The sequence below is a fragment of the Solea senegalensis genome, linkage group LG15, assembly GCF_019176455.1.
Source record: "Solea senegalensis isolate Sse05_10M linkage group LG15, IFAPA_SoseM_1, whole genome shotgun sequence".
Classification (NCBI taxonomy): Eukaryota; Metazoa; Chordata; class Actinopteri; order Pleuronectiformes; family Soleidae; genus Solea; species Solea senegalensis.
The window spans coordinates 22619611-22643311 of NC_058035.1; the positions used below are offsets into that span (position 1 = coordinate 22619611).

Consider the following 23701-nt stretch of genomic DNA (forward strand, 5'->3'; position numbering starts at 1 on the left):
TGTTATTATTGTTATTGATATTTTTGTTGTTATTATTGTTATATGTTGGATGAACTCTGACAAAGAAACATCTTCACACGTTCACTTGTGTTGAAATAACCTTTAAAAATTAAAGTTATGAGGGTTAAAGCTGATTTTGAGCTCTGCTGTTTGGTCATTGAACGCATCGCGTAGTAAAAAACAGTTTATTTAAATCCAGGGTCTTTGTGCTCATCTCTGACCCTCAGCTGTTTCCAAGGCAACAGATTAACTCTCAGAATTAGGCCAAACAGATGTTTGTGGCTGACAGAGCGCCCCCTGCTGCTCACATCTGACCTAAATCTTACTCTATGTTTATCACAAGAGCAAACGTTTACTCGGAATAAAGAAAATAAAGAGATAATTATGAGACATTCATGTTCTGTTTAAAGGGACAATTCAGGATTTCATTTAGCCTATAAACAAAGGTCTTGTGTCCATAGTGTGTGTGTGTGTGTCATGTTCATGTTCACGTCTTTATCTGACTGTTAAACAGATGTGTGTAAAACACTCACTCTCCCACACCAAACCTCATAGAGAAAATCAGTGATTTTAACATCACACACACACAGGAGTTGTTGATCCACTACCATCACTAAGTTCAAATGTCTGATTTTGTCACTTCAGTGTTTGAAATCCAACGTTCAGATTGACCTCAGTGACACAAAGTGACCACACGAGGCAGTAGAGGAGCAGCAGCTCCTGTGTCCCTGCAGCGAAAAGCACTGATTTTCTCTATGAGGTTTGGTGTGGAAGAGTGAGAATGTGTGCATGTGCTTGTGTGTGTGTGGGAGAGTGAGGGGTTTACAGACGTCTGTCTCATAGTGACATGAAGACGTGACCATGTGACGTAGATAAAGACGTGACCATGTGACGTAGATAAAGACGTGACCATGTTACGTAGATAAAGACGTGACCATGTGACGTAGATAAAGACGTGACCATGTAACGTAGATAAAGACGTGATCATGTGACGTCGGTGGATAAAATCGTTTTTTTTCCTTGTGTCTCAGCAGCAGGGGGCGCTCACAGCACAGTAGATAATGAGCATGTCGTCTCTCTGTGACTCACAGGGTCAAAGTTCAGGCGAGGCCATCGCCACCACGCGATCTGTCACCTACGTCGTCATAGCAACCGTCTCCTTCCTCCTCCTCTTCCTCAGCATCGTCGGCTTCCTGGTTTTGCGTCGCAGACGGAGCTTCAGCCTGGACGGCAAACTGGGTGTGGCCAACGTGATCGCGCTGGAGGACCTGCAGGACCCGGAGAGGAACTGCGAGCTACTGTCGTCACTGCGGCGCAGCAGGGGGCAGCACCACCGTCCACCCAGCTCCGGCTCTGACGACGCAGCGGACGGCGTGTTCCTCATGGTCTACCTGCCGCCGCCGTACGAGCAGACGCTCACCAGGATCGCCAGAGCCGCCAGCACCAGCAGCTCCAAGGACGCGGAGAGGGGTGGAGACCAGGAGGAGGAGGAGGAGGAGGAGTCGAGGCTGGAGGACACAGCGAGCGGTGACAGGGAAGAGAAAAACAAAGACTGAAGCAGAGAAGAAGAAACGACAGCGACAGACACATACCGCTTTGATCTTCCAGGCTCCGCCTCCGACCGGCGGCCGCTCATAGAAAAAGATGAATCTTTATTTTTTTAAAATGTTTTTTGTTTGTTTGAAACAAATTCAAATAAAAAAACATTCTCCAGCCTCTGAACTGACTGTGTTTTTGAAACGTGAAACACATTTTCTCTCAGATAATGTCCATGATATTGAGGTAAATGTTTTGAGGGTAAATCTACAGCGTGTTTTGAGGGTAAATCTACAGCGTGTTTTGAGGGTAAATCTTCAGTGTGTTTTTGGTAAATCTCTGTGTTTTGAGGGTAAATCTTCAGTGTTTTTGAGGGTAAATCTACAGCGTGTTTTGAGGGTAAATATAGAGTGTTTTTGAGGGTAAATCTTCAGTGTTTTTGAGGGTAAATCTTCAGCGTGTTTTGAGGGTAAATCTTGAGCGTGTTTTTGAGGGTAAATCTGTTTTGAGGGTAAATCTTCACCGTTTTGAGGGTAAATCTACAGCATGTTTGAGGGTAAATCTTCAGCTGTTTTGAGGGTAAATCTTGAAGGGTCGTGTTTTTTTGAGGGCTTTTTGAGTGTTTCCCGTGTTTTTGAGGGTAAATCTTCAGTGTTTTGAGGGTAAAAATTACAGCGTTTTGAGGGTAAATCCAGCGTTTTGAGGTAAATCTTTTTGGGTAAATCTTGAGTTTTGAGGTTTTTGAGGGTAAATCTTCAGCGTGTTTTGAGGGTAAATCTTTTGAGGTTGTTTTGAGGGTAAATCTTCTTTGAGGGGCTGTTTTGAGGGTAAATCTTCAGTTTTGAGGGTTTTGTTTTTGAGGCAGCTGTTTTGAGGGTAAATCTTCAGTGTTTGAGGGTAAATCTCAGTGTTTTGAGGGTAAATTCAGCTGTTTTGAGGGTAAATCTGTGTTTGAGGGTAAATCTACAGCGTGTTTTGTGGGTAAATCTTCAGCGTGTTTTGAGGGTAAATCTACAGCGTGTTGGTTGCGATATTATGGAGGATGGCACAGGCCACCGTGATATCGCAGGCACGTTCTGGAGCAACTCTCGGGTATTTCAGACAGTGGAACCTGTCGGTATTGGAGCAAAAAGACATTGAAACTGTAGGGTTGTCTGGGCAGTATTGTAGTTTGAAGGCTATTATCTGAATATGAGGCTGAACCTGGACTTTAGTTGGCCAAAAACCATCTCAATTCGCAGGGTGAGAAAGGAATGGATGTCATGTACATGACATGACACATTGAAACATAATGAATGTTAATTTTGAGATATTCTCTTACTTTGAGCAAGCCTCTGTGCCACTGAGTTTGCCCTGAAGATTCTGGCATCATGTACCCCCCCCAGGCCATTTTGCCTCGATGTTTGTGATTAAATAATTGGCATCACAGATCATCTGTCAGCATGAAGGGTAACAATCAGTTATGCTTGAGACTACTGTTGGGACAATCGTGGCTTCAGTAGTAGCCTACATACCTGTACATTCAGACTGTGGTGATCTCTCCGGTCCACATAATCTCTTTCCACTGGTCCGGATGGGGCCACCATTCTCACATGGCTGCAATCAACGCAGCCAAGGACACTGAGGAAGCCTACGTGGAAAAATGAAGGTACAACATCATCAACCTGTGGGCCACTTTCCATCAAATGCATTTGAATGTCACAAACCTGCAATTGCATAGAATGTCTCCTTGATCCGCTGTGGGTCATGATGGCCAGGGAAGGTGATGTAGATGTTTATAGATGTTAAGGAAGTGCTTCAGGGCCAGGTAGACTGCTCTTACCTGTAATGTGTTTGCTCTGTGTCATGTTTAATGTATAAATATGAAAGATAACTATGGAAATGACTTATTTAATTATTGCCATCTGTCTGTTTCCAATTAGTCATGGCCTATGACATATATGACATCATGGACTCCCCCATGTGATCATCTCAACTCCTTTGCATAATAGTAATGAATAGAGGACATATAATTGTTACCTCTCTGCAAACAGTTGCCTTGCTTAACTTCTCAGCATCACCAACACTATAGAGAAATGAACCTCAGTGCAATACAGACTGACTGCACAGTGGTCAGAGACTGGCTGCGGCGAGCAAGCAAACTGCATAAATACACAATGCTTTGCCTGCGGAACCCTTACCTCTCCCACAGGTACGCATCTGTGTGGGTCAACAGGTTGGTCCTGTCCTGGAAGACCCTTGGTGCTGGTGGTGGTAGGAAGGCCCGTTGAATTATCCGGGCCTCTTCATTCACTGGGTTATCGATGAATGGGCATGCCATGTTGGAATGTCTCACTCAATCTGTCTTTCTCTTTGTCTCTCTGTGTCCCTCTCCCTCTCTTGAATGCACTGCTTAAATGTCTTGGCCTTTGTCAACTGACCTCAATTGGCTTTAGCTTTGCCAGCCAATAGGAGGCAAGGAGGGTGTGTGGGGGTGGAGATTGGAGGGCAATTACATCTAATTGTGGTTTGGTGTACATATTCAATCTTTTATTTTAAATGCCTCAATTCCCTTTTATTTATTTTTTTTGGCTAATTAGTTTAATTTTGTATTTATTTGTGTCTTACTTTTTATTATATTTTATTTTGGTGATAATGTTCTTTAATGTACTTATAGATAATATATAATTATTAGTCTAAATCATTTCTTTAATACACTTTATTATATATTTTATGTTTTACATATTAGTTTATCATTCCATGACAGTTGTGTGTCTCTGTTTCTGTCTATTGGACATTCTTTGATCATAGATGGTGCTAAGCTTCACTTTTAGCCTGCTACAGACCAGGTTTGCCCGGCAGCATAAGTTACCATGGTTACTTGGCTGGCATTCACATTAGCCACCTTGGTGGAACAGGGTCGAGGCTCAGATTGATGGAACGGAAACCTGAGCCACAGTTATGGCTTAGCCAGAGTCATAGTTTCCATGGTTACTGAGTTGGGGCTAATCTCAGCCTCTTCGATGGAACCAAACTCTCACTCATATTAGCCAGACTTGGCCATTTAAGCTTGGCTTTGTCTTTAGCCTGCTTGATGGAATACCCCCCAGGTCTGTTAGTCTGACTAAGACTAGCTCCATCTTAGTCAGACTAATGTGTTTACATGACATTAAGAAAACTTAGTTAATGTAAAGACATCTACTGAGAACTGACCTCGGACCTGATTTAACGACAAAAACTCCCAGACACAGACTTTGTTTCAAATTTATATCATTTTAACAAAAAAAAAGCATAAAAACTCCTCCGACATAGAAAAGTTGAACTCAGGGATTTAAAGTTTGTTTTAGCGACAGAGAGCAAATTCCCACTTCCCTTAATTTGACCTGGTTAAAGACTTAAAGCACAGCAGACGCTTCGCTGACGTTCCTCGGGACAAAAAACAATTTGCATAGTTAACCAAAGTTTGTTTCCGAGGCTACATCCACGCTACTATGTTTCCGTTATATCGTGAAAAATAATCTCCATTCAGACGAAAGCGCACGTCATGTGACCTTTTATCGTGTAAACATAAACTTTGGTTTCAAACATTTTCAAAAAAAAAGAGAAAAAGCAAATTCTTGTTTGGCATCACTGAACAAAAACAATTCAAACCTTTACGAATCCGACATTGATCGTAAACGAGCCTCGACCGTTAGCTTCACCACATGGATTACTACGTAGCATTAGCTTTAGTATGAGTGTCCTCTACGTCGTGACCTCAAAAGGAAAAGAAAAGATGACAAACTATTCGGTCTAATAACGAGCTAAACCACGAGCTAACCGTTCAGGATCATTCTGTGTTTTTTTGTGAAGTTTCTTTGGAACTTTGAAGTAAGTTTATTACTTCAAACTTAAGGTAGACTGGCACGTGTTCTTGCTGATTATTATTTATTAATCAGCCAGTTAAAGTTTGGGCATGTTTGTTCTCAGAAACTTTTTAATCCTAAACTATTTTTTATTGAAAATATTGTATGTAATGTCACTGCAGTACAAACTTGAGGGCGTGTGTGTGTGTTTTTAAGGCTTGAGTGTTTTTATGAAGCAGCAGGTTTGAAGTTTAAAGCTTGAGGTTTGTCTGGTTTCAATTTCAGAAGAAGAAGAAAATGTCAGAGCGATAAAAGTGAAGGTGAAGATGAAATCCCGAACAGGTGATAAGTAACAGACGTGGTGGTGGGCGGCGCTGGGTCTATGTGAAGGTTAGCCCCGCCTCCCTGTAAACGTTGTAGACCTTCTCGATAGCGTTGACGTACGCTGCTGTTCGCAGGTCCAGACCCAGGTTGTACTTGTTAGCTGTTCTCATGATTTGCTGCCGGAGAAAAAAAGAGAAGGAAGAAGAGAAATGAAGTAACTCCTAGTGCTAATGCTAAGCTAAGCTAACCACGTGCATGGTCAACACACGAACTGTGTGTGTGTGTGTGTGTGTGTGTGTTACCCTGGCTGAACGCTCCATGGTGTAGGCCAGACCTGAGTGAACGATGTCTTTCTCAGATGCTCCCTGTAACAACAACAACAACAACAACACTGTAACAGCAGTAACAAGAATAGGAGTAGTTGTAGTAGTGTGTGTGTGTGTGTGTGCGTGCGCGTGTACTCACAGAAATCCTGGCCTGGAACTCAGATGTAGGAACGATGCCAATGGATCCTCCATGTTTTCCAAACTTCCTCTCTAAACTCTCCTGGACAGACACTGATGACACAGCAGTTTACGTTGTTACCATGTTGTGACGTTGTTGTTACGTTGTGTTGTTGTGTTGATGTGTTGTTGACTCACTAAGCAGGTGGTAGTTTGAGTCTCGCTCATATTTGAAGGTGAGTCGTCCGTAACTGACGTGATTCAGATTCTTCAACCACTCAAAGTACGAAACCGTGACACCACCGGCATTCAAGTACAAGTCCTGACCGAGGAGACGAGGGGAGGTGAGGAGGGGCGAGGGAGCGAGGAGGTGAGGAGAGGATGTGTGTGTCTGTGTGTGTATTGGACTTACCGGGATCACCATGATGTTTCTCTCCAGGAAGATGCGGTCAGCCTCAGGTGTGGTCGGACCGTTAGCACCTTCTGCGATGATCTGACACACACACACACACACAGTTTACTGAGGCATGATGGGAAAACAGGAGGTAAACAGTCGAGACAGTCAGTTGATAGCAGCGTGCGTCTCACCTTTGCTTTGACCTTGTGGGCGTTGCTCCTGGTCAGCTGTTTCTCTCCGGCTGCAGGAATCAGGATGTCACAGTCGGCCTCCAGCAGGTTTCCTTCGTACGGCTTAGCGTCAGGGAAACCTACGACCGTCCCGTTGGCCTGGCAACATAAAAACAAACAAACACTAACATGGTCACATGGTTTTATTCTGAATACAAGATGATGATTTATCAAAGAAACTCCACTGTTTCTCCAGCAGGTGGAGCACTAACCCTCTGGTTAATAAGTGATCAGTGCTGACCAGTTTGTAGTTTTATTGGTTAATAAGTGACCAGTGCTGACCAGTTTGTAGTTTTATTGGTTAATAAGTGACCAGTGCTGACCAGTTTGTAGTCCTCCAGCTCTTTGGGGTTGATACCGTTGGGGTTCCAGATGCTTCCGTCGAGTTCTGCGACTCCGATGCACTTGGCTCCAAAGCGATGAAGGTAACGCATGGAGTGAAGACCAACGTTACCAAAACCCTGCAGAGAACAGAGAACATGAAGATGAAGGTTCCATTGACCACACTGACTGCGCCTACGCTGACCGCGTCTGTGCTGACCATGACCACCATGACAGCGCAGGTCCTCTGACCACAGGTCAGCTTCTGTTTTCTTGTTGTTGACAGCAGAAGAAAAAAACGACGACTCCGCTCCCATTGGTTCAAACGCCGCTGGGCTGTGACAGTGAAGGGGGCGAGGCTTACCTGGATGATGAAGGTCTTGTCCTGGAAGCCGGGACACATGCCCAGCTGGCTCATGTAGGACGCCTCGTTGATGAAGTTCTCGATGCCGTGGAAAACACCGCGACCGGTGGCAGAGATCCGCCCGTGGATTCCTCCCTGACTGATGGGTTTCCCTGTGACGCAGGCGTGAGCGTTGATGTCCTGACGACACACGGGTGAGAGAGCTTTCAAAGGCTTTCTTTTATTCAAAGCTTAGTTCAGGGGCTTAGAAGTGACAGCAAAAACCAGACAGGCACATGTTCAGTGAAAACAAAATGGCTGCCAGTGGAAACACCAAGAAAACAGATTTTATCCACTTAACAAAAGAATCCATTTAAGTCTCTGATCTCTACGTCACATGATCACGCACGATTGACTGACAGCAAGCCACAAAATACATCATTCAAATACATCAATACAAAACTATCAGAGGTGGACCTAGATCACTAAATAATATTACAAGTTAACCTTACTAGTTACTCTTTAAACTGGATTTTATGACAAAAGTATTTCGTTCAGTGGCTAAAACCTGTTTTTCCTGGCATGTCTTCAGTGGCAGCCATTTTGTTAAAGGGGACATATTATGCAAAATCAACTTTTTAACCATTTCAATACTTATATTTGGGACTCTGGAGGCCCTACCAGTCGCCAAAGTGTAGAAAAACCATACTCAGTCATGTTTTCGTGGTCCCCCTTAGTGTAAGTATAGGTGATAAAACACTCCATGTTGAATTCCCTGCACTTATGACGGCAGCATGCGCATTTCACCGCGAATGTTACCGCCCCACCAGTACATTTACTTCGCAAGCTCCACCTTAGCTCCACCTTGTCCCTGCGAGAGTGCAGGCGAGGGAGGAAGAGCGGTATTATGTCAACGCGGCGGGACAAGTGTGCTGTTGATGGCTGCACAGTGGAGCACAGTGTTTTACAGAGGATTTTATATATGAAGCTAATGTGCCGGATAAAGTCAGCACACGTGTGTTTGTGTGTTCGCACCACTTCACATCGGACTGCGGCCAGCGGTCGCCGTATTTAGTCAGCGACGTACAAACACACACATTGTTAAGAAAAGGTCACATAGAGGTCATAACTGACCATTCTGACACGTCCTAATTAAACATATTTGTTCAGTACGTCCTCCATGACCGGAGCACAGACTCAGTCTGATACAGTCACATACAGCAGCTGTTTATGCAGCGATCAGCGGTGGATCAGTGGTGCTGTCCCTAAGTGTTTTTAACTGATTTACAGTTGGACAGTGTTCGGCTCCATCCTTATGTAGGACGTCTCTTCCTGTGACGACACTCTCGCTGTTTTCTGCTCACGCTGCCATGTTGATATTGTCAGAGAACTAGTGGAGGGAGGGGGAGAGGAATGAGGGGAGGGAACAGGAGCTGAGCGAGTGAGCGCTGTAAAGAGGACAAATCAGAAACCCCCTGGAAGAAGTGGGCGTGTGTGTTTGCCTGTGTCTCATTTGCATATAAAGGGACCATGCATGAAAACCGAGCGTTCTGAAAGGGGCGGGTTTAGCAGGGTTATTGAACTGCTATGATTCTTCGTCCTTATGGTATTTTGACCAAAGCATGTCACTGACATGTTCATTAGGACACCAGGGAACTATTTTAATGGGGGAAATAAGGTATAATATGTCCCCTTTAAGCATCTGTGTCTGTGTCTCAGTCTGCTTCTCAGCAGCAGGAGGCGCTGAGACTCACTTTGTATCCCATGGTGGTGGCGAAGGTGTCGGCAATCCAGGACATCTCCCTCTCCCCTGTGCTCATGTCTGGAGCCGGAACATCGATACCAGGCCCTGCAGAAACACACACACACGTTTAAACTTCCCGCCGGGGTTACGTTGAAACTTCCCGTCGGGGCTACGTTGAAACTTCCCATCGGGTTTACGTTGAAACTTCCCATCGGGTTTACGTTGAAACTTCCCGTCGGGGATAAGTTGAAACTTCCCGTCTGGGTCACGTCGTTCACTCACCGATGAAGCCTTTCTTTGAGAGCTCGATCGTGAACCTCCTCGTGATTTTCTCCAACTCAGCGTCCTGAAAAACAACAAACACACAAATAGAGTTCAGTCACAACACTCACTGATCATCTCATGTGATCATGTGACACGTTAAACTGAATCTAAATGCCAACGTGCTCATGTGATTGTTTGTTTTGTTTTGTTGTTTTAGCTGTTTAATATGTGTTTTTGTGTATTTTTTTTGTGTGTGTGCGCGTTTGTGTGCATGTGACTCACAGAGTAATTCTTTGGGTTGATCTTCACTCCAGCTTTAGCTCCACCAAACGGAACATCTGGAACAAATTCAGCTCATGTCAAAACCACAACACTCTTTAAAATACTACATGTATTTGAGCTGTGACGACAAAGTCTGGACTAAAACCTGTCAAGGCCTGGTTTTAGAGTTAGGTTAAAGGTCTGTGTGTGTGTGTGTGTGTGTGTGCGTGCTCACCGACCACAGCACACTTGTACGTCATCAGTGAGGCCAGAGCTTTCACCTCGTCCATACACACGTCTGTACTGTAACGAATCCCTGAAACACACAAGATCATTAGCTGCAACAAAACCCTGAAACAGTTCAAATGTCTGATTTTGTCACTTCAGTGTTTGAAATCCAAAATTCAGATTGACCTCAGTGACACAAAGTGACCACACGAGGCAGCAGAGGAGCAGCAGCTCCTGTGTCCCCGCCAGCTAAAATCACTGATTTTCTCTCTTAACTTTGGTGTGTGACAGTGAGTGGTTTACAAACGTCTGTCTCAGAGTGAGATAAAGACATGAACACGTTCTAAAGATAGACCAATAGTTCACATTAGTTTCTTTATTTGATAGTTATTTGGACTTAAGTGGACTCATTCTTCATCCTGAACTATCCCTTTAATGTCCTGCAGCTGCTTCGGTCAATGTTGCTTTAAATCAGCGTGTGAGTGTGGGCGGAGCCAGCGCGCGCACACACACACACACACAGGCCTGTCCACACATGTCACTATAAATGCAGCCCAGAGACACGAGTGGAAAAACTCAAATCTCACCAGAGACAGAAAGTAACTTTAATCTTTGTCAAACAGTAAACAGGAAGTAAACAAAGACGGTTGATTAGCTGTGAGTCAGCGTGGGTGTGGTCGTCCATGACACTGTAGGAGCAGCTCAGGATGTCCTGATCCATGATCGTGTTAAACCAGTCAATCTTCATACGATTCAAAAATCTCTGACTCCGCCCACAGGACAAAAATGTTTCAAAATGAGATTGACACACCCTTTTAGACACAATCTGCGTCCACACTTCCTGTTTACACCATGCTCAGGTGTAAACAGGAAGTGTGGATGCCAAGTAGCCAAGACCGTGATTTGTTTTTTAGAGCTTAAACCCAGCTGTTTCAAAATAAAAGTCTCCATTTCTGTCTATCCACACTAAAACGCAACACTGTAATTTTCAAAATAAAAGTCTGTTTCTGTCCGGCCCCACACACATTAACACAGTAGCTGAAGCGTTGCTTGTACACGTGATGCGGTTTTTCTCTGGACTTTGGTGCGGGAGAGTGAGCAGACTTAAAGCTGTTTTTATTCTGCCTCTGTTTGTTCTTTGTAAACAGAAACGCACACTTTTGTTTTGCTGTCCTTCATCTGAACACAGACCTGACTGAGGGAGCGTTTGTGTGTATACAGCAGCAGAGCAGGGGCAGGCGGAGACAAGAGGAGACACAGAACCACTAGTCCTGACCCGTCAGGCTGTGAGAAGAGGAGTCTGTGTTCGCTGTGGGAAGACAAAGACTGAGGGTCTTCACATGCTTGACTTTGTCTCCCAAAGTTTGTCTTTTCTTTGTCCTCAATTTATCTTAGTTTTCATTTTGTCCTCAGTTTGTTATTTTGTCCTTAGTCAATCCTCTGTTATATATATATATATATATATATATATATATATATATATATATATATATATATATATTATATATCTTCAGCTTGTTTACGGTTTGTCTTATGTTTGTTGTCTGTAGTTCTTAGTACAGTGACTGTCCTCAGTGTCCTGTCCTCAGGTAATAATATGATTCATGTTGTCAGTACCTTTAGTTTTTAAGATTCCTATTAAAGTTTACCACGTTTTTTAAATAATAAACTGTTGCATCGTGTGATGTTTTGTAAAAACAAATTTCTTGGATCGCGATCATTTGTATGACTTTTTATTATTATTACGGGACCGGGACCGGCATCGGGACTGTGTGTCAGACTCACCTCCCTTGCACGGTGTCCGGTGCTGGCTGTGCTGAGCCCGGTAAGCCTCGATTACCTCCCACTCTCCGTTGTCTCTCTTCAGGGGGAAACTGAGGCTCAGGACGTGGTTACACGGTTTGATGACACGCAGGATCCCACGGACCGTCTTCCGCTTCTGCTCGGAACTGTCCCGGCTCTTCAGATCCGCCACCAGCTTATTCTCCACGATCGCGGCTCCGCGGTCGAAGAAGCCTTCCACCATGGTGAAGAAGTTCGGGTCGTCGTCCTGGTCCGCGACCTGACTGTATCCGCGGTGCCGGAGCAGGGACGCGGACGCCGGCAGTGCTGAGTCAGCGGCCAGGACGGAGCCGGCTCCCCGGCTGAGCAGCTCTCCGAAACACCGGTACATGTTCGCGTGAGTTCGGGGGCGAGGAAGTTCGTGGTCCCGGTGAGGTGAGCGGACTGGACTGTGGGGGCAGGGCAGCGTCGGTGAAGACGAGGAAATGGAGCCGAGAAACTAAAGTTGTTGCACCGCAGCGACGGCTCCTCCTTCCCGCCGCCCCTTCCTGTTAAAGTACACCGCCATCTGAACGCGTGTGCGCGTGACCAGCCGCCGCCACACGCGACCGAATCCGTAAATTTTTACACCAAGTGACGCGAGACATTTAACGAACGGCAGGTAAGCTAGGTGTTAGCATCACATTAGCGCAGTGACGTCACTTCACCAAACACGTGCACAGCGCTAAGAAGAAAAGGGCACGACGAGTGACGTCATAGATTTCATCACTTTTTCAATCTGAAGTTATTTTCCTAAATTAGCAGGAAGTTAGCCAGCATCGGTTCATATATCACATCCTGTTCGGCTTTCAAAGTAAAAGTTCACCCCACATTGGTATATTAGAGATTGTTTGTTCAATATAAAGTGCATTACAAATAAAATTCGTTATTATTATTATTATTGTTATTATTATTATTATTATTATTATTGTTGTTATTGTTAATTTAGTGGATTTTCGTGGAGTTTGTCAGTGCTTGTAATCTTGTCACTCTGAGTTTACTGTTCATTTTATTAAATGATAAATATGATTATTATATTATACAGTATATTAACAAAAATGTATAAAATGTCTGACTTTTATTTTGAAAAGCTGACGGAGGACCTCCCTGTCGCGGGCGCGCGCCTTCTCTCACTGAAATATGTGGTTTTAAATGTCACATTTTCTAAACTTAGAGCTCAGAGTCACGTGACGAGACACTTCAGTGCTGCGTTTGTGTTTCACAAACTTAACATCAAAGGAAAACACATTACATCTTATTAGACACTTAAAATTCAGACTTTATTTGTACTTTTAAAGTTTATTGGGAAACAGAGACTGACACAAACAAGCAAATAATGAAAACATGCGTTTTAAATTTCCATCATAGTTTCAGTCCTGCATTTTGACTTTTATGATGTTGTTTAATCAAATATCTGCCAAATGAACTGCTGAAGTGATGTAGACTTTATTAGTCTTAAAGTCTGTCCTCGTTGACAGTTTTCATGTTCCAGGTTTGTTCTCAGATGACTTTGCTAACTTTGTGACAGAATTCATACAAAAACACTTCATAAAACCTGAAATATCCCATAATAGGCTGTGAACACAGGCCTGTCCTTCAGTATGGACAAGTACGGTGTCCTGCAGGTCCTTTAAAGTCCCTGTAAAGCTAAGCACCACTCTAGTTAATGCGTCCACCACTGACTGACAAGTTGTAATAAAATAATTGAAACCCTGATTAATATTTGATGACTTGTCCTTCACTGAAACATAAAATAAATCATAAATCAAACGGAGCCTGAGCTTTGAGGTGGACTCACCATCACCACCTCCCCCAGAATCCTGCTCTGTGATTGGTGGAGGGAACATTTACGGCGCTGTGATTGTTCCCAGCTGTGAAACATACCACCGTCATGTTCTGTGTGAAATGGTGATTCTGAACAAATGTTTGTCTCCTGCTGCAGGCTCAGTGTTGTTGGGCGTAAGATGAAATAAACCAATCAGAGCTCCAGCTCCCATGACCTCTAACCTCCAGGTAAGATGATGATGATGGCACATTAAAGGTTATTAAAATGAATGCTTGTCTGGTGAAGGGCCCTCGTGTCATAGGCGGTTTCAGAGCGTAGTGTCTCTGCATCACTGATCACAGTTTTAATAGAAATGTTATTGTTTCTGTTCTCGATGCTGAGCTAAATTAGCAGTGTACACAGGCCACTCTAAGCCAAACTAGTTTGTCTCTACTGTTTATGCTAAGCTAAACTAACTGTTTCCACTGCTTATGTGAGACTAAAGTAGCAAGTTACCATTTTCTACTTTTAATGCTAAGCTAAACAAGCCATATCCACACATCACATTAACTAAACTAGCTATTTTACCCCTGTGTCCACTCTCCATGCTAAGCTAAACAGGATCCACTCTTAATGCTAAACTGACTATTTCCCTTTTTTTCCTCCACTCTTCATGCTAGCTAAGTTAGCAGTTAGTACCAGCTGACTAACTTTTCTTCCACTCTTAATGCTAAGCTAAAGTAGCTAAGTGATGAGAAGTGAACTGATATAATAATATCAGTAATATAAATATGAATAATGTGATCCTCAGCATGTGTGAGCGGCAGAAGACCCATGTCTTCCTGGGAGCTCCTCCCTCCTTTGGCCCAGGCTTGGTGTCTGAAGCTGGGCACGAGAGTGAGGCTCCTCCCCCTGCTGGGTGGAGACACCTGGAGCTCACCTGGAGAGGTGGACGTCTGAGGCCTGCAACAGGTGAGAAAAAAGACATTTCTTTATTTTCTGTTTTTTTAATTTACTTCAAACTTTGAAATATAAACAAACGTGTGTTACATTCACACCAGTGTTATAATGTCACAAAGTACAAATACATAATCTATGAGTAATAACCTCATTAATATGGCGACTTACATTTAGGATTCTTTACGTTTTGGCCACCGCCGGCAAATCCACGCGCTTCAGTCTTCTCTGTATCAAGAACAATAAAATGATGTTTTCAACATTCGCCTGGAATCTGGAAAAGTCTGTAGACGTTCAAATATGGATTTCTTTCTTACGTAGGTTCTGCTGAAGTGCGGGAAGAACGAGTACGAACGAGCTCGGATTACGATGCCGTAAAGATTCTGTGCTCCGATCATCGGGAACCTCCTGAGATACTCGAGAGTCTTCAGGATCAATCAGGTCCCGAGAAGGAGGATCAGTGTTTTGCTTCTATTCATGAGTATCTGAACAGCTGCTTCCCTGATGCTCAACCTGATCCTGATCCTGATCCTGAACCTGATCCTGATCCTGATCCTGATCCTGATCCTGAACCTTCACATCATAAACCCACACCAGCACACCCTCCTCTGTGTACAGACACTCAGTTCCTCGCCACCTGGACACTGAGTCAGGCCTTAATCCTGAGAGGCAGCCGAAGCATCCAATTGGCACTAAGCCCAGAAAAAGCCCTGCCTCCCCAAACACCACCCAAACAAGCTAAGACCCCGCCCGCCATCTCTTCCAGCACACCGGAGCTGTTCAGCCCCGTCACGCCATCACCTGGAGCCTCCGCCGAGCTCTTCAGCCAAATCTGCTTAACCCCGCCGCGGGTCACAAAAGGGGGTATCGTCCTGGAGGCCACTGCAGGGGGCATGCTCTGCTCCCAGGAGGCGGAGGCCACAACCAACCTCCACTCTCCCACCAAATGCCCTAGTGTCAAGAAACCACGCAAATGTGAGAAGCCAACGAGTCACGGCACGGCTGTGCTTCACTGTTCCACCACTCCTCTGGTCCAGTGTCTCAAACCAGGACTGAGGTTCTCGGTTCTGGTGGCCGTGGTTCATCCCTGTCACCTGAAAGAGGTCAAGGTGAGATGTTAGCCCCGCCCCTCTCCCTGTCCAGAAACAGGATGTATTTAAATGCCATATCAGAAGTTTAGTGAACTTGATATTGGTTTTGCAGGTGAGGTCTGGTCCGTCCGCTGGGACATTTGTCCCTCTGGCGTCCATCGTGGTGACGGATGAGTCGGACGTTGAGATGAAGGTGGTTCTGTGGCGGCGGGCGGCGTTCTGGGCGTTGACCGTGAGTCCTGGAGACGTTCTGCTCATCACAGGTACAACTGAACAGAGAGTCAATGTGTTTGTCCTCCTGTCACATGACCCGCTGACCGGATGTTGTTGTTGTTGTTGTTCAGGCCTGCAGGTGAACGAGGACAAGTGGAGAGGAGAGACTGTGCTGCAGTCCACCTTCAGCAGTAAACTGCTCAGCCTCGGACAGATCACAGTGTCCACTTCACCAACGGGTACAAACCACCTCTGACTAACCAATCAGCTGTGACGTCCTCCACACCTTATCTCTGTCTCTCTCTCTCTGTCTTTCTGTCTGTCTCTCTCTCTCTCTCTCTGTCTCTCTCTCTCTGTCTGTCTCTCTGTCTGTCTGTCTGTCTGTCTCTCTCTCTCTGTCTCTCTATCTGTCTGTCTCTCTCTCTGTCTCTGTCTCTTTCTGTCTGTCTCTCTCTCTCTGTCTCTCTCTCTGTCTGTCTCTCTCTCTGCAGCTCCTCAGCAGGTTGATGCTCGCTCTCTCAGTCGACTATGTTCATTTCTCCGTGAGCGGCGTCCTCTTCTGGCGTCCGTGTGTCTCCGCCCGCCTCAGGACCTGAACCGCCTCCCTTACGCCACCCTGAGGTCACTGAGAGTCAACACACTGGTCCACGCACTGCTGCGAGTCACACACACACATCTGAGCACAGGTGAGTCTGTGGGCAGGGGTATATCACTCAGTACCCGCCCACCTAAACATGTGTTAACTGAGACACATTCCTGGGGGCGTGTCTCCCTCATGTCTGTCTGTCAGAGTGGCGTGGAGAGGCGGAGTCTCGCTGCAGGTCAGCAGTTCAACTGAAAGCTGTTGTGACAGTGGAGCAGCCCGGCGGACAGCAGGGGGCGCTGCTGCTGTGGGGAGCTGCTGTGGAGTGGCTGCCCCGCTTCAGTGCAGACAAAAGTACACACCACACACACGCACGCACACACACACACACACACACACACTATCAGGGGCATTTTATGCCAGCACACACTATACTAAAAAGCCTTAACCATGTCGCCTACGCTGCATTAAGACTGAAAAACATGCGTGCAGACACGCGTGTCACGAGTACACCAAATAATGAAGGGTGACGGGTGATAAGTGTCATGATAAGTGTGTGAACGCAGTGGACGCCTGTGCGCACACTCGTCTCAATGTACAAATAATTATATAGTATTTAATTACATTTCATTCATTTTATTAATTATTTATTTTTATTAAAATAAAATTATTTATTTTTATTACAATAAAATTATTTATTTTAAATAAATAAATAAATAATTATTTAATTAACTTTTAATTAATTAGTTAATTAATTAATTAATTAATTAATTATTTATTTATTTTCAGAATAATTTCAGCTACTTCAAAATAAAAATATCCTGACAGTTCTGATTCATCTGTAAGTTTCTGCTTTCTTCTCAACAATCCCGTATGAACCTGAGACTCTGTGTAGAATCACTGTCAGGTCCTGATGATCCAGTGTACCTCGTGCATAAATGCACACAGCCTCGTCCTCAGTTTGGCGCCTGAGCGATGGTTCAGTCCCTGATAGACCTCAACATCCCGTTATAGGCGTGCACACGCTGTAGGCCTTAACGCGTGTGTCACTATTGTACTAAAGCCAACGCTTCAGACGCCCTAACTTGTGCACGTGTGACTGAAATAAACTGTCACATCGCTCTCTCTTGGTAATACATGGACCAGACCCGTCGCCAGACCTCAGTTTTAGGGGGGCATATGAAATGCATGGGGGGGGCACAATTATTAACCTACAGTACGTATATTCTTTATCATCCTACTCGTAGCATGTAATCATCACGTTTAACATGACCAACAACAATATGAGCAGGTATAGCAACAACCAGTGTGTCATCTGGAAATCATAAGGTGATGACAGCGCAGGGATGAAGAGACGGGCACAGGACACAGGACATGGGTCACAGGACACAGGACACAGGTCATAGGACATAGGACACATGACATAGGACACAGGTCACAGGTCACAGGTCATAGGACACACAGGTCATAGGACATAGGACAGGACTAAGGTCACAGGTCATAGGACACAGGTCACAGGACACACAGGACATGACAGGACATGGGACACATGTCATAGACAGTCATAGGACATAGGCATAGGACATGGGACATAGGTCACAGGTCACTGGACATAGGACACAGGTCTGGGACAGGACATAGGACACATAGGACATAGGACACAGGTCACAGAACACAGGACAGGACACACTGGTGGACATAGGTCTGGGACACTGGGACATCACAGGACAGGACATAGGTCACAGGACATGAGTCACAGGGACACAGGTCACAGGACACACAGGTCACAGGACAGGACACAGGACATCACAGGACAGGACACAGGACACAGGACTGGAGTCACAGGACAGGACACACCACGGCCTGGGACATAGGACATGGGACACTGAGGTCACAGAGTGGGACACAGGTCTGGGACATAGGACATAGAAGGGACACAGGTCTGGAACACGGACATAGGTCAGGACATAGGACACAGGGACACAGGTCACAGGACATAGGACAGGTCTAGGACATAGGACATAGGTCTGGGACACAGGTCACAGGACACAGGACATGGTCATGGGACATAGGTCACAGGACAGGACAGGTCAGGGACATAGAGGGTCTGGACACAGGACATAGGACATGGGGACAGCGGGACAGGGACAGGACATACAGGACACATCAGGGACACAGGCAGGACATAGGACATAGGTCACAGGATCACTAGGTCACAGGGACACAGTCTGGGACACACACATAGGTCACAGGACATAGGTCACATAGGACAGGACAAGGACAGGTCACAGGACATGACATAACACATGGTCTGGACAGGTCACAGGACATAGGGACATAGGACATAGGTCTGGGACATAGGACACAGGACATAGACATGGACACAGGTCAGGACATAGGTCTGGGACATGGACACAGGTCACAGGGTCACACAGGACACAGGGGACACAGGTCACACATGGGTCACACATAGGTCACACAGGACATAGGACTGGGACATAGGACACTGGTAACAGGACACAGGTCACAGGACATAGGACACAGGACACAGGACATAGGACACAGGACATAGGTCACACAGGACACATAGGTCACAGGACATAGGTCACAGGTCACAGGACATAGGACACAGGTCACAGGACATAGGACACAGGTCACAGGACACAGGGACACACACAGGACACAGGTGGGACACAGGTCACAGGACACAGGACACACAGGTCTGGGACATAGGACACTGGTCACAGGACACAGGTCACAGGACATAGGACATAGGTCACAGGACACAGGTCACAGGACATAGGACATAGGTCAGGACATGGACACAGGTCACAGGACAGGACATAGGACATAGGACATGGGTCACAGACACACTGGTCACAGGACACAGGTCTGGGACATAGGACATAGGTCACAGGACAGGACACTGGTCACAGGACACTGGTCACAGGACATAGACATGGTCACTGGACTGGGACACTGGTCACAGGACACATCACATACATACAGACACTACATAGGTCACAGGACATAGGACATAGGTCACAGGACATAGGACACTGGTCACAGGACACAGCTCACATACAGAACAACATCACGCACATGCCTCTGTTGTATGGTATAAATGTTATGACCATAATTTACAATTATTAAATGCCCACTTGTGGGACCATAGGCGTCAGATACGTCCCCAGCACTATTTATGCTCAACAATTTTGTCCCCACCAATTGTTAATCAATTTTCTTTGTGTCATTAACGCATGTTTTTTATAAAGAACTGAAGCATTTATTGCAGCAGGTCGAGGATGTTACACAAACACACAAAACACTGTCACTGGTCATCTGCATGTGTTTGTCCTGTGGACAGTGAGTGATGCGTCACCTTTCAGCACCTGTGTGGTGAACAGCGCCGTCTTTATGACAACCAGGCACATATTTGTAATGTTCTAATGACAGAGAATGCAACATTAGTGTTTGTAAATAGAGTAACGTGTGGTCTTCATGTCACGTGTTTGAGGCGTAGTTCACCCGTCACGCACCCGTCACATAGGCGTATGTGCAACAACGCGTGTGCAGCGTCTGCGTGACGCCTTCATTCACTTTCAATGGACAGACATTAACATTGAAAGTGAATGAATTTACACATTGGAGGTGTGATGTCATCGACGCTGTACACGTGTTTTTAGTATAGTGTGCTGGCATTGAATGCCATTCACACACATTCATGCACACACAGGAACATTAACGCTCCTGTTTCCTCTGCAGTGGCCATCTGGGACTTCCACTTCCTCCTGGTGAGGGACAGTTTAACCTCTGACCTCCTCGAGATGCACTCCACCCCCTGGAGCTCCGCCCACCGGCTGGACCCCACTGACCAGCGTCTGCGGGACTTCCTCGCTCCTCGACACAGTCCTGCGGGAGACGGCGTGGAGCTGGACGTGGACACGCTGCTGTCGCAGAAATACAACGGTCAGTGTGATCCAGGTCACATGATCTCCACAAACATGGGTTTCATTTCATCTCATTTCAAGCTTTGTCATTTTTGCTCATATTTGTGACTCAGAGTTACTCTTTATTGATCTCTTACATCGCTTACAAAGCTCTTTACTCCACTGTTGTTGTTACATTTGTAACATAACAAGTTATATCTCAGAATCCCATCAACAATATCACAATAAAAGCATCCATGATGATATCGCACACACATTTCAAAATAAATGTTTCTTGGAAAAATACCATTTACCGAAAAATAAATACACACACATTTAAATAATAAAAGACAAAACAGAATCAATTATGAAATCAATATTAACATGTAGGTCATTGACAAACTTAACCTTAACCCTTTAAAATTCAAAGACAGAATTCTTTAAAGGACCTGCAGGACACCGTACCTGTCCAACCTGTCCAACCTGTGCACCGCAGCACCTGAGAACTGGAGCATCAAAATGAGGACCAAAGCACAAACTGATTTCAGTCTCTTAACAAAAGACTCATGTAATAATATCTGCATCACATGACCACGTCTTTATCTCACTGAGAGACAGACTTTTCTGAAGTTTGTAAACCACTCACTCTCCCACACCAGAGTCCAGAGAGAAAACCAGTGATTTTAGCAGGAGCCGCTGCTCCTCTGCTGCCTCGTGTGGTCATTTTGTGTCACTGAGGTCAATCTGAACACTGAAGTAAAAATCTGTTTCTCTGGTTGCAGCCATGTTTACCTTTATGTGAACACACACACACACACACACACTTCAAAACCCTGAACTGTGCCTTTAACTCACACAGCTGCTGAATCTCTCTCTCTCTCTTCAGGTGTGGTGGAGCTCAGAGTCCAGGTCGCCGCCTTTAGCTTCCAGAACTCTCCGTCCTCCCAGAATGCACCTCGGCTGTTACTGGACAGCTCCACGCCGCTGAACGGAGTCCTGGAGGCGCTGAGCGGAGACGCCACGTACGCCGGCTGCGGTCGCTGCTCCGCCGAGCTCAGCACCGACGCCAACGGCATCTACAGCCCCTGTTACCCGTGCCTGCCCCTCACTGGTGTACGCCGGTACTACAGGTGAACGCGGCCAGAAACACGAACATACATTTTCACATTTGTGCTGGAAAAATGTATATGATCGTGTGTGTGTGTGTGCACGTGTGTGCGTGGGTGTGCATGATTTCCAGGCCAGGTGTGCTGACTGTGAGTGGGCGGGGCTATAGTCAGCTGTGTGTTCTGGCTCCTCCTGTTCCTCTGCAGAAAATCCTCAAAGCTCCACCCGATAAACTCCACAGGAGCTCAGGTAAGACTCACACTGTAGGTTTTGACTCCGCCCCACCCTGTCAGCCAATCAGAGAAGTGCATCTTTTTTCACCTGTATCGTAGCTCCCGGCTCGCAGGTGAAGCTCATCCAGGTGGCAGCAGAGAGGCTCCACGCCCTCCTCTCCCTCCCAAAGAAAACCTTTGTCATCACCATCAGGAGCCACTTCCTGTGCGACGAGAACAGCGCCCCCCTCAGTCAGGACTTTACGCTGCTCGACCTTCAGTTACCGACTGATTGTAAATAATCAGTAAAACCTCAAGGTGACAGAACAACGTTCTTTTTGTTTACATCGGCAAGAACAATGTGAGTCATTCAGCTAACTTTAGCCCTACAGCCAACCTTAGCACTGCAGCTAACTTTAGTACTACAGCTAACCATAGCACTACATTCCATTACATTACATGTCATTTGGGTACAAACAAGAGCTAGAAGAGCTTCAAGTAAGCCAAACTATAAGGTGCTAGTCATAAGTGCAATGTATAAGCAAGTGTTGTTGTTGTCGTCTTAGTCGAGGTAGAGTTGACTAAGACTCTACAGCTAACTTTAACACTACAGCCAACCTTAGCACTGCAGCTAACTTTAGTACTACAGCTAACCATAGCACTACATTCCATTACATTACATGTCATTTGGGTACAAACAAGAGCTAGAAGAGCTTCAAGTAAGCCAAACTATAAGGTGCTAGTCATAAGTGCAATGTATAAGCAAGTGTTGTTGTTGTCGTCTTAGTCGAGGTAGAGTTGACTAAGACTCTACAGCTAACTTTAACACTACAGCCAACCTTAGCACTGCAGCTAACTTTAGCCCTAAAGCTAACTTTAGCTCTACGGCCAACTTTAGCCCTACAGCAAACTTTAGCACTACAGCCAACCTTAGCACGGCAGCTAACCTTAGCACTACAGCTAACTTAAACCCTACAGCTGACCTTAGCACTACAGCTAACTTTAGACCTATAGCTAACTTTAGCCCTACAGCTAACCTTAGCACTACAGCTAACTTTAGTACTACAGCTAGTGTTAGCACTACAGCTAACCTTAGCACGACTGCAAACAGTCGTCGCCTCGGAGAGGTGATTTGTTTGCTAAGGTCAAAGGTCAGGAGGTTTACGTGTATTTTCAATATTTCAGAACCATAAAAACACACTTGAGTTGTTTCAAATGTCAAATTTTTATCTTTATTCCAGAACTTTTTTGTCCTCAGGGTAAATTCATGACGTTGTCTTCTTGATGGACACTGACACTTCAGCACAGGACGAAACAAAAAAACATGTCTATTTACTTCCTGTTGTTGACGTTGAAATAAAAAGGTTCTGCCTCTGTCGTTTATTTTAAAGAACATCACTTCATTTCATCTCAACCTAACGTTGTTAGCGTTAGCTGAAGCTTTACGTTAGCAAATATGCAGAGCATTTTGATGCTAATCACTAGCATATCATTAGCCAACAGAATAATAAATGCGGTGGTGTTGAACAGAAGGGGGCGCTAACAGATGTCACCATGTGTTGAGTGAACCTGCGTGTTTTTTGGCTTCAGTCTTTCGCGACAGCTGCGTTCAGACCAGTTTCTTCGATTTATCGTCCGACCACAAAGTCGCGATGTCGGCCTCACTTTAGTTTCCTTTGGACGTCTCTTGTGCGACGTCCATCAGGTCACTGAACAAATCTGAGACAAAACAGGACAATCACAGAAATATCGAGACAGTTCCTGCAGAGACAAACGAGACATCGTACAAACCTCCGTCACTGACTCCGACATTCTGACATCCTGCAGCTCCTCCCTCCTCCTCATGCCCTGCAGCAGCAGCAGCGCCCCCTCCCTGTTGTTCACTGAAGAGACCAGCAAAACCAGATTTCTTCTCCTTTCCTTTGTCGTCGTCGTTGTCTCTGTCAAATATTTTGGAGAAGAAACCTCCCTTGTCCTCGTCTTTCTTCTTGTCTCCAAACGAGAACAGTCCTCCCTTCTCGTCTTCGTCGTCGTCTTTTTTCTTGTCTCCTCCGAACAGAGACAGGATTCCTCCTCCACTGTCTTTGTCCTTCTCGTCTTTGTCTTTG

General features: G+C 45.5%; 2 protein-coding genes across 2 annotated transcripts; one reads left to right on the forward strand and one right to left on the reverse strand.

Annotated features, from left to right (window-relative positions):
- Positions 1-4763: 4763 nt before the first annotated feature.
- Positions 4764-12210, reverse strand: LOC122781671 (glutamate dehydrogenase, mitochondrial-like). Its single transcript, XM_044045586.1, has 13 exons — positions 11701-12210; positions 9923-10003; positions 9709-9764; positions 9445-9508; positions 9173-9267; positions 7440-7619; positions 7078-7215; positions 6716-6853; positions 6540-6620; positions 6326-6449; positions 6150-6241; positions 5987-6049; positions 4764-5860 (listed from the first exon to the last, which is right to left on the reverse strand). The coding sequence occupies exons 1-13, from the start codon at positions 12086-12088 to the stop codon at positions 5741-5743; spliced, it is 1620 nt and encodes a 539-aa protein (XP_043901521.1). The 5' UTR covers positions 12089-12210; the 3' UTR covers positions 4764-5740.
- Positions 12211-12294: 84 nt separating this feature from the next.
- On the forward strand, positions 12295-22983 carry shld2 (shieldin complex subunit 2). Its single transcript, XM_044045585.1, has 13 exons — positions 12295-12358; positions 13679-13749; positions 14313-14473; positions 14780-15567; positions 15662-15812; positions 15894-16001; positions 16254-16448; positions 16553-16699; positions 20111-20314; positions 21161-21404; positions 21515-21630; positions 21714-21911; positions 22852-22983. The coding sequence occupies exons 3-12, from the start codon at positions 14314-14316 to the stop codon at positions 21893-21895; spliced, it is 2295 nt and encodes a 764-aa protein (XP_043901520.1). The 5' UTR covers positions 12295-12358; positions 13679-13749; position 14313; the 3' UTR covers positions 21896-21911; positions 22852-22983.
- Positions 22984-23701: the final 718 nt, after the last annotated feature.